The sequence below is a fragment of the Anopheles marshallii genome, chromosome 3, assembly GCF_943734725.1.
Source record: "Anopheles marshallii chromosome 3, idAnoMarsDA_429_01, whole genome shotgun sequence".
NCBI lineage: Eukaryota > Metazoa > Arthropoda > Insecta > Diptera > Culicidae > Anopheles > Anopheles marshallii.
The window spans coordinates 61,488,200-61,503,162 of NC_071327.1; the positions used below are offsets into that span (position 1 = coordinate 61,488,200).

At 47.7% G+C, this 14,963-nt stretch overlaps 1 protein-coding gene across 3 annotated transcripts; it reads left to right on the forward strand.

Moving 5' to 3' along the window:
- Positions 1-473: 473 nt before the first annotated feature.
- LOC128710968 (tyrosine 3-monooxygenase) lies at positions 474-10,419 on the forward strand. Of its 3 annotated transcripts, none has more exons than XM_053805831.1 (8): positions 474-542; positions 4,658-4,769; positions 5,122-5,176; positions 5,803-5,819; positions 6,656-7,142; positions 7,253-7,585; positions 9,184-9,310; positions 10,018-10,419. In XM_053805831.1, the coding sequence occupies exons 1-8, from the start codon at positions 474-476 to the stop codon at positions 10,417-10,419; spliced, it is 1,602 nt and encodes a 533-aa protein (XP_053661806.1). The 3 variants fall into 3 exon arrangements, with proteins under 3 accessions (XP_053661806.1, XP_053661805.1, XP_053661807.1); XM_053805830.1 differs by lacking the exon at positions 5,122-5,176 and adding an exon at positions 6,000-6,065 and having other exon boundaries at positions 5,800-5,877; XM_053805832.1 differs by lacking the exons at positions 5,122-5,176; positions 5,803-5,819.
- Positions 10,420-14,963: the final 4,544 nt, after the last annotated feature.

The following is a 14,963-nucleotide window of genomic DNA, read 5'->3' on the forward strand; positions in this document are numbered from 1 at the left end:
GGAGACAGCGAAAACACACTAGAAGGTCCTGCGAGACGCCTGTTCGCCGTAGTAATTTAATTCGTTCGCTTTACGACAAACGCCCAGTACCGCTGCAACGCGTGCGCTAGTGCGATAGTTGACCAGCAGCTTTGTGCTTTCATAATCGTAACAAGAAAACCAGGATCCCAGTGTCCGGCTCGGTAACAGTCACGACCGTCCAGACCTGATCGAAGCGGTAGCATCGAAACCTGTGGTCAAAACGTCCAGAATACGTAGCGAAATCCTACCCAAAACCCCTGCGGGAGTCGCTTCGAACGAGCTAAAGCGAATCTAATTAGACGACGAATCGAGGTAGCTAACGCACCTTCCGAAACGAGAGCAGTTTTTGCCGAATCAACACGCGTGCTAAAGTGTTCGGCTACAAAAAGGCTACCAAAGCGGTTGCACTTTGCAAACACAAAAAGCTTAATATCATCCACACAAAAAAAAACATGATGGCTGTCGCTGCTGCCCAGAAGAACCGTGAAATGTTCGCGATCAAGAAATCTTACAGCATTGAGGTAAGAAATTTGGGGGTGTTTCACTTAAAAAAAAAAACATAGTGCTCGAAACCGGATGGGTTCTAAGTAGTAAGTTCGGTCGTTCAGTGCGTATGAAAAAGAACCATTTTTACCCAAGGAACTCCAACAGTGATTGAGTGCGAGTGTATGTGTGTTTGTGTGTGTGTTTGTGGCTTTGTGTGTCCAGTGTAGTTTTGCTCCCGTAAAACAGAACCATAAGCGTTTGTAAAGCTATAAACAGTAGAGTCTAGCTGGTCCAATCGCTTTGTAAGCGACGCTTTATCGAGGGAAGGATCAATCAGCCCAGTGCCTCCCCGATCGTACCCGATAAGACAATGTTGAATCGTTACGCTAGCCTATATATGCCTGTGCACAAAGTTGTTTCCTAGCTTCCTTAGCGATGCTGTGTGGAGTTTGCATTACTACACTGTGCCAGAGTGCGATGGATTTGAATAAAAGCACTTATCGTGAACCATAGTTCTAGCTGGAGTGCTGCTCTCCGTGTACCACTGCAAACAGGTGGTTCGGACGGTTGAGATTCCACCACTTACGTATGATTAATTGCTTGGGAACAGATTAAAGTGATTTTTGCAAGGCTTCTGCGGGTTACGAGTGTGAAGTGCTAGATGGAGAGCGAACAGAAAAACAAAAACATGAAACAAGAATTTTTAAACGTAATAGCGATGGTTGATTGGTAGCCTTATCCTTGAATAATCTGAAATCGTGTACAATCGTTCTAGAACGATCGGTACGCTGAAATGGGAGGTAAAGCCTTGAATCAGAAGCTGGGTAGTATTTGTGCAGTGGTATCTTTGTTTTTCGTACGAAGCAGTTTGAAAACTAGCTCCAACAGGTGGTTGCCAACAGTGCGGTACAGTAGCATTTTTACCAACATTAACGATAGTATCTTTAGCAATACGGCCTGGTCGTCCTTATTGAATAAAAAAATAATAAATAAAAACGATAGCCAGTTTGGGTGCTCATCATTAATCAGATATTTTAAAGCACAGTAGATGATGTAGGAGCATATAGGAAAATATTATCGTCTCTAGTGCAAAAAGACGGAATTGACATGCCATTTTGCTAACTTTCAGTTGCATCGCCTCACTAGAACACAAAATTTCCTCTACCGAGAGGTAAAGCCAACGGCTCAAAGGCATTACCGCACGTATATAAAAGTTTCACCCCGATCAGCGTCAATGATTTTAGCACGCAGTAAAAATATTCTCCAACAAACAGGAAAAAGGAAACGATCGTCAATCGGCACTGGCGGGTGGTTGTAGCTTTTGTTGTCGGTACCGTCCCAGCCGAAATCGATTCATCATCGATTGGTCACCGTAATGGAACCAACCTAATTATGACCAATTTCCTTCTCGTCGTACACTATCCTCGCGAGCGCGAGCGCGCGCTCACTCTCGATCGGCTTGAGGTTAAGGCCATGCTGGGCCGCTTCGGAAACGGAAGGAAACCGAACCGCGCAGCACCTGAAGCCTGACGAACAAATGCATCTACCGAAGGTCGGCCCATTTGTTCGCTCGCTATCGCCGTACCATTGCCGACACACGATCACCCGATCGAATGTCGCGTACGGGGGCTTGCTGGGGGAGGGCAGGTTTGTTGGGTCGGTTGGAGGAAAAACGGTCAAGAAAATGATGCTAATTTGCGTTACAAAGTTTTTCCACATATATGTATCCACATTTGATGGTCTAGGAGGCAAGGAAGAGTCAGGGCAAGAATGGTACCACGTTCGTAGATAACTTAATAAAGTCCTTAGGGGTTTCTTTGTTAGCTTTGGAAGATGGTAACTATGTTTACTCGGTACGGTTTCCGTTGAAAGCTGTACTCCCGTTAGGTAAATATTGAGAAGCGCCACTGTTTAAACAGTTGACCTGAGTGCTGTCATGCCAATTTTCCTCCGTTGAGTGTGTTTGAGAGCAGAGTTCTGAGCTAGGTTCTTCGGGACCACGGGCAAAACCGATCACCCCGCTACATCAAAGAAACCGAGCAAAGCCCAGTAAGTAACTCGCCCTGGACGACACTCCTTAGAGTCCGTTCTCCGCAGAACAGCACAAAAAAAAACCAACAAACTCGTTACTCGAGTCCCAAGCTTGCGGAAGTGATTGCCCGCGCACGGTACTTCTGGTCCACAGTCCTGAAACAGGGCAGCGCAAGCTCGCGTGCCCCCCTCCCCCCTCGTTCGGCGAGACGTTCCTTTCACCGGGCGCAACCGAAAATATGGCAAAACCGGCCATAATTGTGGACCGGCGCAGGTGATCGCGCTCATGGCGCGGGATAACTATCTCAAGGTCAACCTTTAAAACTGGACGATAAGGAGATAGGCGGAAGGGCAGACGCAGAAGCCAACCGACGAGTGACTGGCATTGCGACCAAGAAACACACAAGACACACGTTCACCTCGCCTCACCACGCGGGGAGGAACACATCACACATAATCTACTTATTGACATTGAATTTGGCAGAAATCAGCAAAACAGCGCATAGTGAGTGTCATTAAACCGGTCCTCATTACCGACCAGTGCAGGCATGCCTCTAGACCTTCCGGAGCACTCGGGAGTCTTTCGACAAGATCTCGTTCTCGCTCAAGGAACTCCAGTGTGGGGGGTGGGGGGGGGGGGGGGTGTGATCAGATGCAAAACTGCACCAAACAAGACGCATTGCAAATTACGTTTTGAGGGTGGAATGCATCATTCCGTGCCGCGTACAATTCTCATCAGGCTTTTTTTTTACCCCTACCGAGCGAATCCGCATTTGGAGGCACTGACAGCCAACACCTGTCACTGGTGATGTATCTCTAGCCGAACGATAATGCGTGCCTAGTAGCGCATCAAGCGATCAAGCGTTGTAACAACTTATTCGCACCCACACCCGGTGGTGTGAGCGTTGCTCGGTTGCACCTGCCAGCAGCACGCAACTTAGCCCGCTCAGCGCTCCGGACCGTTGCCAATGTCAATGACGAACAGTGCCAGTGCCAGCGCTAAGTGACGTGAAGGTCCCATCCCTCATCCCTTGCCGCACGGTTTGCTGTTTTGCGGTGGGCTAAGGCTGGGTTCCTCGTTCCAACCATACCGTCGCTCTTGAAACACAAACCCCCCAACGTGGGCAAAGCGTTTCGACCGCATCAACGCGGAAATGTAATGAAACGATTTTCGGGCCCAATATTTGCTACCCACAGCCATCGAACTGTCGCTTGAAGTGGTCCGTTTGGCTTGCGGACCATGCTCGTGGTGGGGAACTATTCTGACACCCCTGTGATCGCTGGAACACCACCCGGGGACAGACAGGGGTGGAATGTGTGTGTGTGTGGGGGAGAAGGCTGGGGGGAGGGGGTGGGGAGGCAGCCTACTAATCAGGTCAATCCGTCCGTTCGTTGCGCACCGGTAGATCGCGATCATGTCAAGGTTTCGGCCGTAAAAACCGAATCGCAATCACACAAGATCGCACGATCGCGTACGCATATGTTCCGGTAGCTGGAAATAACCGCCGGTGTTTGGAGGCTCGCAAAACAGCAGCAGCAACATCAACACCATCCACCATTGCCGAGCGCGCACTGCACCTGCGCGGCGCGTTTGCAGTTGCATCGCGGGTTGCGTCATCGCGGTTGCCCATCTGGGAGGGTTACTCCCTGGCCAGCAAGAGGGAGCCAGTAGGGGTTGCCGTTGCATCAGCAAACTCACGCGTACGTTAGCCATGTGCCTCCCCCCCTCCACCAACATTTCAATCACGGCCCACCACACGCTGCCAAGGCGTTAGATGGCCGTGCGATCAGGTACTCTTCCAGCACCTTAGCGACAGTGCGATGGTCATTAGGCTCATAAAACATGCACCTTTTATCTAGCCTCGAGCCACAAGAGTGGCTGGCGGATGGCTTTGACCATTTTTAGCGGCCACATCACTCCCCATTGCCAACGTTACGCGGTGTACTCCGTTCGACCGGGGGATTTTCATGTGTTTTGCGGAGTCACGTCAGCGTTTACTCTCCTTGCGATTAAAACATTTTGATGCACTAAACCCAACTTCATGCACCGTGATTGTTCGATGATTAGCAAACAATTAATTCACCTTCCCATCTCCACACATCTCTGCTCCACTTCCAGAACGGATACCCATCCCGGCGCCGTTCTCTGGTCGACGATGCCCGCTTTGAGACGATTGTGGTCAAGCAAACCAAACAAACCGTTCTGGACGAGGCCCGCGCAAAGGCCAACGGTAAGTAGCGCGTAGTGAATGTCTTCCGGCATATGTGGCATGTGTGGCTGTTTTTTTTTTTGTTGTCGTTGTTGTTAGCATTGCTTTCATGTTGATAGACTCCTGATAATCTCTTTGTCTCAAGACTAAGTGGAAAATCCTGTTTTTACTTATGATTTTTTTCCTTTTTTTTTCTCCTCTCTCTCGCTCTCTCGCTCGCGGCACGGTTATATTTCGGTTGTCCAATTTGGTTCCTTAAAATACACTGTTCCGCATGCAATGCTACCCACCAAACTCGTTGATGGTTTTGTGCGATTGAAAACCGATGACAATGCGTTCGCGAAAACCCGTTCCTTGGCTGACCCGTCTCCAGACTCTAGTTTGGAGTGTACCATTCTGCAGGCCCAAGAACAGCATCAACAAGGTAAGCACGCAACGAATTCAGCCCGGGGAGGGCCGTCCCCCCGGCCCCCTTGAAGACCGAGCAAACCGAACCGGGTGAAGCTGGACGGGAGACCGTGCCAGCCGTTAATTTTCCTAGAACTTACGATACAACCTAGAACGCAGAACCAGATAATGAAAGGGAGTGTTCTTTGCATCTGGCTGCTCGCCCTCCGTCACTGCTAACGAGCGGATAGTTGTCACAAATTGACCAAACCGAACCCTTGCTCGCGGGTAGTACTCGTACGGAGTGAATTTGAACCAAATAGCGAAGGTCACACGATTCCGTTCACTTTCGTACAGAATTGTTGTGTTTGTTTTTTTTTTCTTAAATTTTTAAGTTTGATTTTTTTCCCCCCCGCTCCTAACCTCACTTTTGTTACACTCCGTTGAACAATTTTCCTTCAATTAAGTTCTACCGGTTCGGTTCTTTGTCTTTGAGTTTTGAGTTTTGTGTTTAATGCTTTCGTTTATCTAACTTTTGTTTTGTTTTCTTCATTTGCTTCATTTTATTTTTCGAACAACTTTTGCGTTTGCCAATTATTTCCGTTTGTCCAAAAAACCATCCGCCCGTGTTCTTCGCCGTTGTTGGGTTTGATCCGCGCCGCAGAAGACAAAATTCCGCAAGAGGTTCAACAGACAGTCGAGGATCAGGATAATGACGAAGAGGAGATTCGAATGGTCGCAGGTAAGCGTCGGAATGCTGTTGATTTTTTATTTTATTTTATTTTTATTCTGCATGACATTATTGATGTGCTTATTGTGGTTATGTTTTGTGTGGCTGTTGTTTTTACTCCTACTCCCGCGTAGTTGATGAGCTACCCCAGAAGCCGCAGGAATACGTTCCAAGTGCCGACGACGAGGACAAGGAAAAAGGTACGTTGTGTAGTGAGAGATGGAATGGTGATGGAAGCCGTGAACAACAAGCCAACCCAGAACCCGTAACCCTTCGCTCCGTGGTCGCTTCTCCATATCGTTGCCAAGCAAGAAAGCTTTTCCTCGTTAATAATTCATACTTTACGTCAAAAGCACTCTTGCGACAATGTTCTGTGGTCATTTGGGTGGAAATAAAAATAAGCTCCCTCGAATGGACCATTCTTCCACGAGAAAATGGCTACCCATTAACGCCAGGCCCGGCGTCGACTCGAGTCCGCTCCGTCAACGTCGTACGCCGTGACGTAATCGTGTGTAGAATTTCTCAATCCCCCCAAAAAAAAAAAAAACCTCAATTTCACACATAATCCAACCGGGTCGGAAGTCGTTCGCGTGGGTAGCAATAAATTACCTTTCCAGAGTGGAACGCATTCGCACGTGGAAAAAGGATTTACTTGTACGATTAGAGAGCGATAAAAAAAAAACGAAGGGACACAAGCGGTTCGCTGGGAGTTTGGGGAGGTAGAGCTCGCTCCGGACCGGCAAATACCATTATTAATCGGGTGCTCCTTCTTTCCGCTTCCGCCAACCAGACGCTGGGCTAACTGAGGAGGAGGTTGTACTGCAGAACGCTGCCTCGGAGTCGCCCGAAGCCGAGAAGGAGGTGGTCCGTGCCGCCGTGGTCGTCCGACTGCGGGACGGTATGGGATCGCTCGGACGCATCCTCAAGGCGGTGGAGGCGTACCACGGCACCGTGGTACATCTGGAGTCGCGCCAGTCGCGCAGCGAGGGCGTCCAGTTTGACGTCCTGGTCAAGGTCGATATGGCCCGCTCCAATCTGCTACAGCTGATCCGTTCCCTGCGCCAGACGCAGTCCTTCGGTAGCGTTAGCTTGCTGTCGGAGAACAACGTCAACGTGAAGGCACCCTGGTTCCCCAAGCACGCCTCAGAGCTGGACAACTGCAACCATCTGATGACCAAGTACGAGCCGGATCTTGACATGAACCATCCCGGTTTCGCAGATCAGGTGTACCGTGCTCGTCGCAAGGAAATTGCCGAAATTGCATTCGCTTACCGATAGTGAGTATAAGTTCTTCCGCTGCTGCTGGTTTCTCTATCGCGAGGTGCTTGGAAATATCACATCAACTAACCGAAACCTCCCCCCTCTCCCCCACTCTTACCCATTGCAGTGGAGACCCAATCCCGCACATCGATTACACTGAAACGGAGAACAAGACCTGGTCGGCCGTGTTCGCGCGCGTGAAGGAGCTGATGGTGAAGCATGCCTGCTCCGAGTACATTGCCGTCTTCAAGAAGCTCGAGGACGAGAAAATCTTCGTGAAGGAGCGCATTCCGCAGCTCCAGGAAATGAGCGATTTCCTGCGCAGGAACACCGGATTCACGCTCCGACCGGCCGCTGGTCTGCTGACGGCTCGCGATTTCCTCGCTTCGCTGGCGTTCCGTATCTTCCAGAGCACGCAATACGTGCGACACATCAACTCACCCTACCACACACCGGAACCGTAAGTTGACAGGCTTGCCTTATTTTTTTTTACTTTCCCCATCCTTCTCCCCCCCACAAAGACCCAATCCGGAAGTTCACCTCGGTGCCACTTTAGCTGCCATTAGGGAGGGGGGTGCGTTTGTCTTCCTCGCGTGCACTCAGAACTGAGTCCTTCTTTTGACGAACATCTCTAGTAGAACAATTTATGACTCCATTGTGTGCGAATGTGTGGGGTTTTTTTTGTGTTGCTTGTGTGGCCCTGTCGAGGTGGAAAAGCGACGGAGGAAGAGATGGTGTTTTCCATTTTCTTCTGCTTTACCACCATTTACCACCAAAGCATTTCCCGACAATGGCAAGGACATTTCGGATGGGAGTCAATGTTCACACTGGAACGTTGCTATAGCAACTGTGGGCCACTAAATTCTCGATTAGTTTATTTCTATATCCACATTCTCCGTTTTGGAACAAAACATAAAGTAATTAATTCTTCAACATTCGAATTCGCTAACAAATATTCAAGTTTACTTTAAACTCCAACATATTTTTTATCCATTGACATTGGAACTGTTTCGTGCGACCTATAGTTCACCACTTAACCGTCGCATTCAACCTCCTAGATCCTTCATTCATACCCGTCCAGGGTGGTGGAACGTGTTCACACTCGCCCAACAGCCGCTCGTTCCAGTCACTTGGCTCACAATCAAACACAACCGTTGTGTGAAAGTGGCACAAAAGGCATAAGATGTCATAATAGAATAAAATGATTTTAACGGCAGCTAGTGCTCTTTGTACCGCTTCCGGCCCGGGACCGACTGCCAGACCAGACTTCCTTCTGTTCACTCAGGGACCCGACTTTGGCTTTGGTCCCCGAAATGGGTCATTTCCTTCGGGAGTTGCACGAGCTTCGCCAATTTTCCCACGCACCCATTTGAAGCAAGCGCTCCGTTTGATGTCTTTTGACGGTTGGCGGGAAGTGTGGGGCGGGTGGGGAAACATTTCCTCGCCCCAAACATCTGCCCAGATGGCAAGCCATTTATAGAATTTATAAATGTCTCTTTCTTCACCCCTGGCCAAGCACAACCACGTACGGCGTGTGCAACAAGTGGCCCATCGTTCAGCGCACACTAGAATTGCCGGCAATAACTCGGCTCATGAACTTTTTCGCTTCCCCAAAGGGAAACTCAATTAAAAGCACCAACTGGGAAACAAGGAAGCGCGTGTAAAAGGCTGAGGTCCTTTCTAATTGATTTTTCCGATACGACGATGATGTCGTCGATGGCGCTGATGATGATGGGTTTCAATCGGTCCCGGTGGTCTCTCTCTCTCTGTCTTTTCCTCTCTGGCTGGTTGGTAAATAGTTGCCATCGAAGGACTTCACTTAATGCCTGCTGTATCGGTTACCATAGCGCCAGCATCACGGTAATGAAAATCATCTCCCATGGGCCCAGTAAAATCCCCCGCTGGAAAGATATTGTTGAAAGTGAATTAAAAAATCCTCTGCCAGCGCCGGGTAGCAGCATTGAGCCGATTCCCCCATAAATCTCCAACCCTGCTCGTACGCAATCGTCGACAATTCTTATGCTCATCTCGCATCCAATCTTTGCACTTTCCTTCCAGCGATTGCATCCACGAGCTGCTCGGTCACATGCCGCTGCTCGCCGATCCAAGCTTCGCCCAGTTCTCGCAAGAAATCGGATTAGCCTCGCTCGGTGCCTCGGATGAGGAAATTGAAAAGCTCTCGACGGTAAGTAAACGTCGCAATACGGTGCGCAACCGAACCGTACAACGAACGCATCGCTTGAGAAAACGGTACCACGGACGCGCGTATTGTGCGCACGCAGTAAGCAGTAATTGCGCCTCGGAAACTGAAAAGCGGTCGCAATTTCGCTAGGTCATCATCGCATGGCCATCGCGGCGGGCGGTTGGTGATCGCGTTGGTTGCGTTTCGTTGCGCTGCTCTCGCGTGTGCTCGCACGAGCGCCATCTGTCGGCCGGTGTCGAGCAGTTTCGAGCGGCTAGCAGAAAGGCAACGCTGCACGAACCACCATTGGCGCAGTTTGCCATTGGCATTTTCAAACTAACCAGCAAAAAACCGGAAAGGAGGCCACGAAGGCCGGATCTCGTTCGGTCAAGTTGCGGTTGGCGGTCCGTACTGGTGAACCCGAAGCCAACGGACTTTCGCGCGAGTGGATGCCTACGTAGCTTGTTGCGTGCCCGTACGCGCGTAGTAACCGATCAATGGCATTCTAGCGGTATGATTTATTCGGATCCAGTTATGTGCGCGATCAGAACACTAACTGGCTCGATGCTAATATTAATAGCCGACCGGGCTTTGCAAGATGCCGTGTGCCAGATTTTTTCCCTCCGCTATGCGTTGGTTGTCATTCATCGGCAAGATTCTGTGCTTTAACCTGTTTGTGTGTTTTTGTTTTTCATCCCGCCCGTCGACAGGTGTACTGGTTCACGGTTGAGTTCGGTCTGTGCAAGGAAAAGGACGAGGTCAAGGCTTACGGTGCCGGTCTGCTGTCCGCTTACGGTGAGCTGCTGCACGCCATCAGCGACAAGCCGGAGCACCGTGCGTTCGAGCCCGCCTCGACCGCGGTGCAGCCGTACCAGGACCAGGAGTACCAACCGATCTACTACGTCGCCGAGAGCTTCGAGGACGCGAAGGAGAAGTTCCGCCGCTGGGTCTCGACCATGTCGCGACCGTTCGAGGTACGCTTCAACCCGCACACCGAGCGCGTGGAGGTGCTCGATTCGGTGGACAAGCTGGAAACGCTCGTCTCGCAGCTGAACACCGAGGTGCTGCACCTTACAAATGCCATCGCCAAGCTGAAGCAGCCATTCTGCTAAGTCGCTCCGGGTCTCGAAACGGCGGCACACGCCGGATGCAGACCCACACCCAAACAGCAGCATGTGATCTGATGCGAGTGTGTGTGAGTGAGAACGAGAGAGAGAGATAGCGAAAGAGCGAACGAGAATTATGGAGCGAGTGAGAGAGAGAAGCGAGACACTAAAGCAAAGCAAAAATGGAAAAATGTCTGATCGACAAGGACAATATGCGTAAGCCCCCTCCTGTGGTGCTCCCGGCGAGCGTCCTGGAAGATGCTGCAGCAGAGCGGGGCACGTTAGCTTCCGCCATTCGGTGGACTACGCTCAACTCGATGTATACTATATCCGCTACTTCTATCCACTGCTACTACTACTACTACTACAGGAAACACTACTATTACTACTACTACCGCATACTACTATACGGAACAGTATTCTGCACCCACTCGGAGCACCAAAACTCGCAATGCAAGAATGCTGGTGCGAATATCCTTTTTTTTCTAGATGTTTTATTGTATCGTTTTATACAACCACGTATGCTCGCATACGATCGAATCAGTATCGGCCAGGGGTGGCAAAGCACAAAAACAGCACACAACCCCTGCTGGAAGGAGGTTGTGCAATCGAAGCAGATCGGATAATTTTGCACCGCCCGCAACCAAACCTGTGGAGCCTGTGTGGTGTCCATATTGTCCGGAAGATATGGATCCCACACCGTCCCCACGCAAAGCAAAAGAACAAAGCAAACGGAGAAGCGTCAGGAGTATCCCGCTCCAACGAAACGCCACAGCTGTACAGCTTCGGTATTCGAAGCTCGTAAGCCCTCGCAATCGAAAACGGAAAGGAAGTAAGGCAGCGGGAGAAAGCAGGGTGGAGTGCCGGGGTTGAACCCCGCCGCCGAGTTTCCTGCTCAGCGCTCGCTCTGCTACTACCCCGCCCATTGCCGGAGGACGACGAACGGACGAAGGATTCATCGCAGCAACATCGCAACGTGCCATCGCGAGGATTTCGCGCGGTTGGCACCACACGTTTCAATTCCTCAGACCGACGACTATTCGGTGGTCGAGTAGTGCAATCACCCGTGTTCGTGTTCTGAGCGTTCCCGTTCCTCTTCTCCATCGACTCGCATGCGAGCCGATCGCATGTGAGCCAACAAACGAAAAGGACACGCTACGACGGATGAACAACATTCAGTATTTTAATTTGGTTTCCAACGAACGAATCCCTGCCAGATCAGTCCAACAGGATAGGGACATACACACCAACCATGCCTCCATATCCTGCCCTCCACAGTCCGTTCTTCCCCGTCCTTCCTTCTCCGGGGTGGTGTACCACATACTGCCATCTGGTAACCCCGGTGCATCCTTTCCTCAAATTCGAGAGCTACATTCCTACTTCCCCATCCATTGTTGCTCTCTCAACCACTCTCTCTCTCTCTCTGGCGTACTTCGCAAGTTCCTTTCCTTTTTCCCGATCCTACACACCCCATCACCTAACCTAATACCGTACGATCCCGTCCCATCCCTTCCAAATATGTGTACGTCCTGTCAACGTAGCGTAGAAGAGTATTGTTTATTGAAGAGAACATATTTTTTTATTTAACGTAATTTAAGTATTGTATACTATTTAAAGTTAGTGTTTAAACTTAAATTATTCACTTGACTTGAGCAGATACTTTGTTTTTCGTTATATGCAGACCAATGTAGACGGAATGTTGCAAAACCCTTTTGTCAAAGGGACGGATTTAAGGTATTGCCGAAGGAGTGATCGCGATCGCGGCTCGAATGCGGTGCATAACGGCGGTACGGAACACCTGGGACACCTGGGCAATAGAACCAACCATACATACGGAGCTCGTGCCTTCGATCGCCTGCTGTTCCTTATCCCAATCGTAAAGGAAGTGACTGTCCGATACGATACGCTAACATCAGATAAGGTTGCAAGCGGTGTGAGAATGCGATAGGTCCGTGCGTGTGTAGGCTTCTATTGTTTCTTCGGGACCGGCCGGAGCCTGCCGTTCCAACTATTCCACCGCCCTCCGATCACAGCTAGCTAGTGAGCTTACTTTACGCTTTAGGCTTAGAGATGAAGGTGACAAGCTGTAAGCTAGGTTTGGTAGAGAGATTCCTTCTGGTGGTAACAAACGATCCGCTACACGAACGGCAACATTCGCGGCTCAGGACAGGTTAAGACAAATCCTAAAAGACAACACACTGCAACGAAAATTCATCCTCGACTGTCTGTAATCTCATGTTTGTTTTTTTTTATATAATTGTGTATTTTTTTTATTATTGTGTATAAAGGCAACAACAATGAGCATGAGCGGAAAATTTCTATTTATATTTATACGAGACAATCTAAGCACGCGCACATTTAAGAAAGTGAAAAAATGCAAACAAACAAAAAAAGGATACAGGTAAAAATTTTCCGTCTTCATGAAAAACTTATATGTAAAAGCTATCCAGCACAAAGTAGCGATGCAAATAAAAGAAACAAAAAAAAACAACAAACAAAAGTCAATCGTTTATTATTTATTGCTACTTAAGGACATCCGGAAATATTTGACAAACACATTAGAGTAAACTAATTGATACTTTAAAAAAATATATATAAATCATATAAACATGAAATATATTTGAAAATATCATCCTATAAATTTATATTACAATTTTAATTTATTTAAGTTTAAGCAACTGAAATCCAGTATTTGGATTACATTAGCATTGGAAAATGTTAGAAGAACTCACAAAGAATTCAGGATCTCGTCACCTCAACTCCGTACATGTATTTCTGGTCGTCAATGGCGACGCCTAATGAGTCATGTGTCTCAGTACACATTTTTACAAAATTGTTCGTTTATTTCTTTCTAGCCAATGTTGGTCGATCAGAATGCTTACTAAGCCTGCTTCTTCCCGAAGGTACTATTGTATTGGTACTATTACTAAATTTTGCCATTCTCAAACTCTGTGAATGGCAAAATTTGCCCAAAAATGATTCAGCAACGATTTGTACACATTTATTAGGCATTTTAACGGTTTAAAGAGAGAAGATGATATACAGTCCTTTCCCGAGTTACATTTTACACGAGTTACGTTTCGTGGTGGATTCAAGAAGGTTCGAGGATTTTTATAATTGTCAGTTTTGGGAGTCCAATTTGGAAATAAAACACAACGTAAATCAAATGGTGACGCATGTAAGTGTATCAAGTGGAAGTTCGTCGGTATTAAATCTCATTTAGAAACATTCTCCTCTTGCTTGATGTTGCCAAAAGATTGACTATTTGGAGAGGGAAATAAAAGTAAAATATATTATTGGTCATTTTCAAAGTAAAATAAAAATAAAAGTAAAATATATTATTAGTTATCATAGGATTTTCATTAACATCAAACACTACAAAGTGGGGCTTACTTGCTGGTATGAAAGGTTATTATAGGAAAATTGTTGTCGATTCTGTGACGGATATTTTCTTACAGCAGATTCAGAGCTCGAGGTTTGTCTTTGTTGACGATAGACTTTAGATTATGACATACAAATGACGTATTAAGTTAAATTGCTAGAGTGCGCTGGTCACGGTCTATCCCCTATCACATTGATAAGGCAGTCATGGTACCTTCAACACCATCATTGAAGTTGTCAGTGTGTATAGTGCTCCATTCTGCTGTAATTTCTTCATGTTTCGGAAAATAAAGACTCCAACATTTCCCTGTAGCGATCTCCATTCGCATTAACTGTGGCTTAATTTTCGAAATAATCATCTTGATGTTTTCGGGAGCCCTAAATGAACGCTGTTTACCTGTTGTTTTCCTTAATTTTTTCTCTTATTCTTAATTATTAGCCAAGAATAGAAGCATTTGCTAAGAATATTAAATCATGTATGGAAGCCACGTCACCACCGCATGATTCTTGGAAAAGTAGATTTCTACGACGAACGTTCTCGTACGTTCAACGTGTAACGACAAGTTGCTTGTATTATAACAACAATCTTAACTTTGTTTTTCGAATGAGGTTATTCCGATCCCTTTTTAATTATAATCAGAAAACATAACGCTCTAAAGAGCATACTGAGTACGAAATATATGTAAAGAATTGATCAGTGTTTTACAAACTACCCCACTGAAAAACTTAACCGCCACTGTTGAAATATTTCACACGAAACATTTCATTTTAAAATGACCGAATTTTTCGTTGAACCAAACGATAAGTTTCCTCCTGTCAGCGTTTGGCATTTGTGACAGCCAAGCTGTCAAGAAACGATAAAATGCACAAATTCCGAGGTGAAGATAAATAAATACGCACACACGAAAGTGATTTTCCTCCTTTCGGTAGAGTTTGCGTCCGGAAAATACGCTACGATCGCCCGGTGGCGTTGGTGATTGTGGGAAATGTGATCAAGAGAATGTAAACAGCCCCGCACAACGAGTGATTCGCGCGTAGTGCAAAACCCCGTGTTCCGTGTCGCCGCGAAACAAAGAAACGATCACCATCACAAAACACAACACCCAGACGGGGTTTGCTGTTTTTATTACGGAAAAGCGGGTGGAAACGGGTGGGAGAGCGTATCAAAA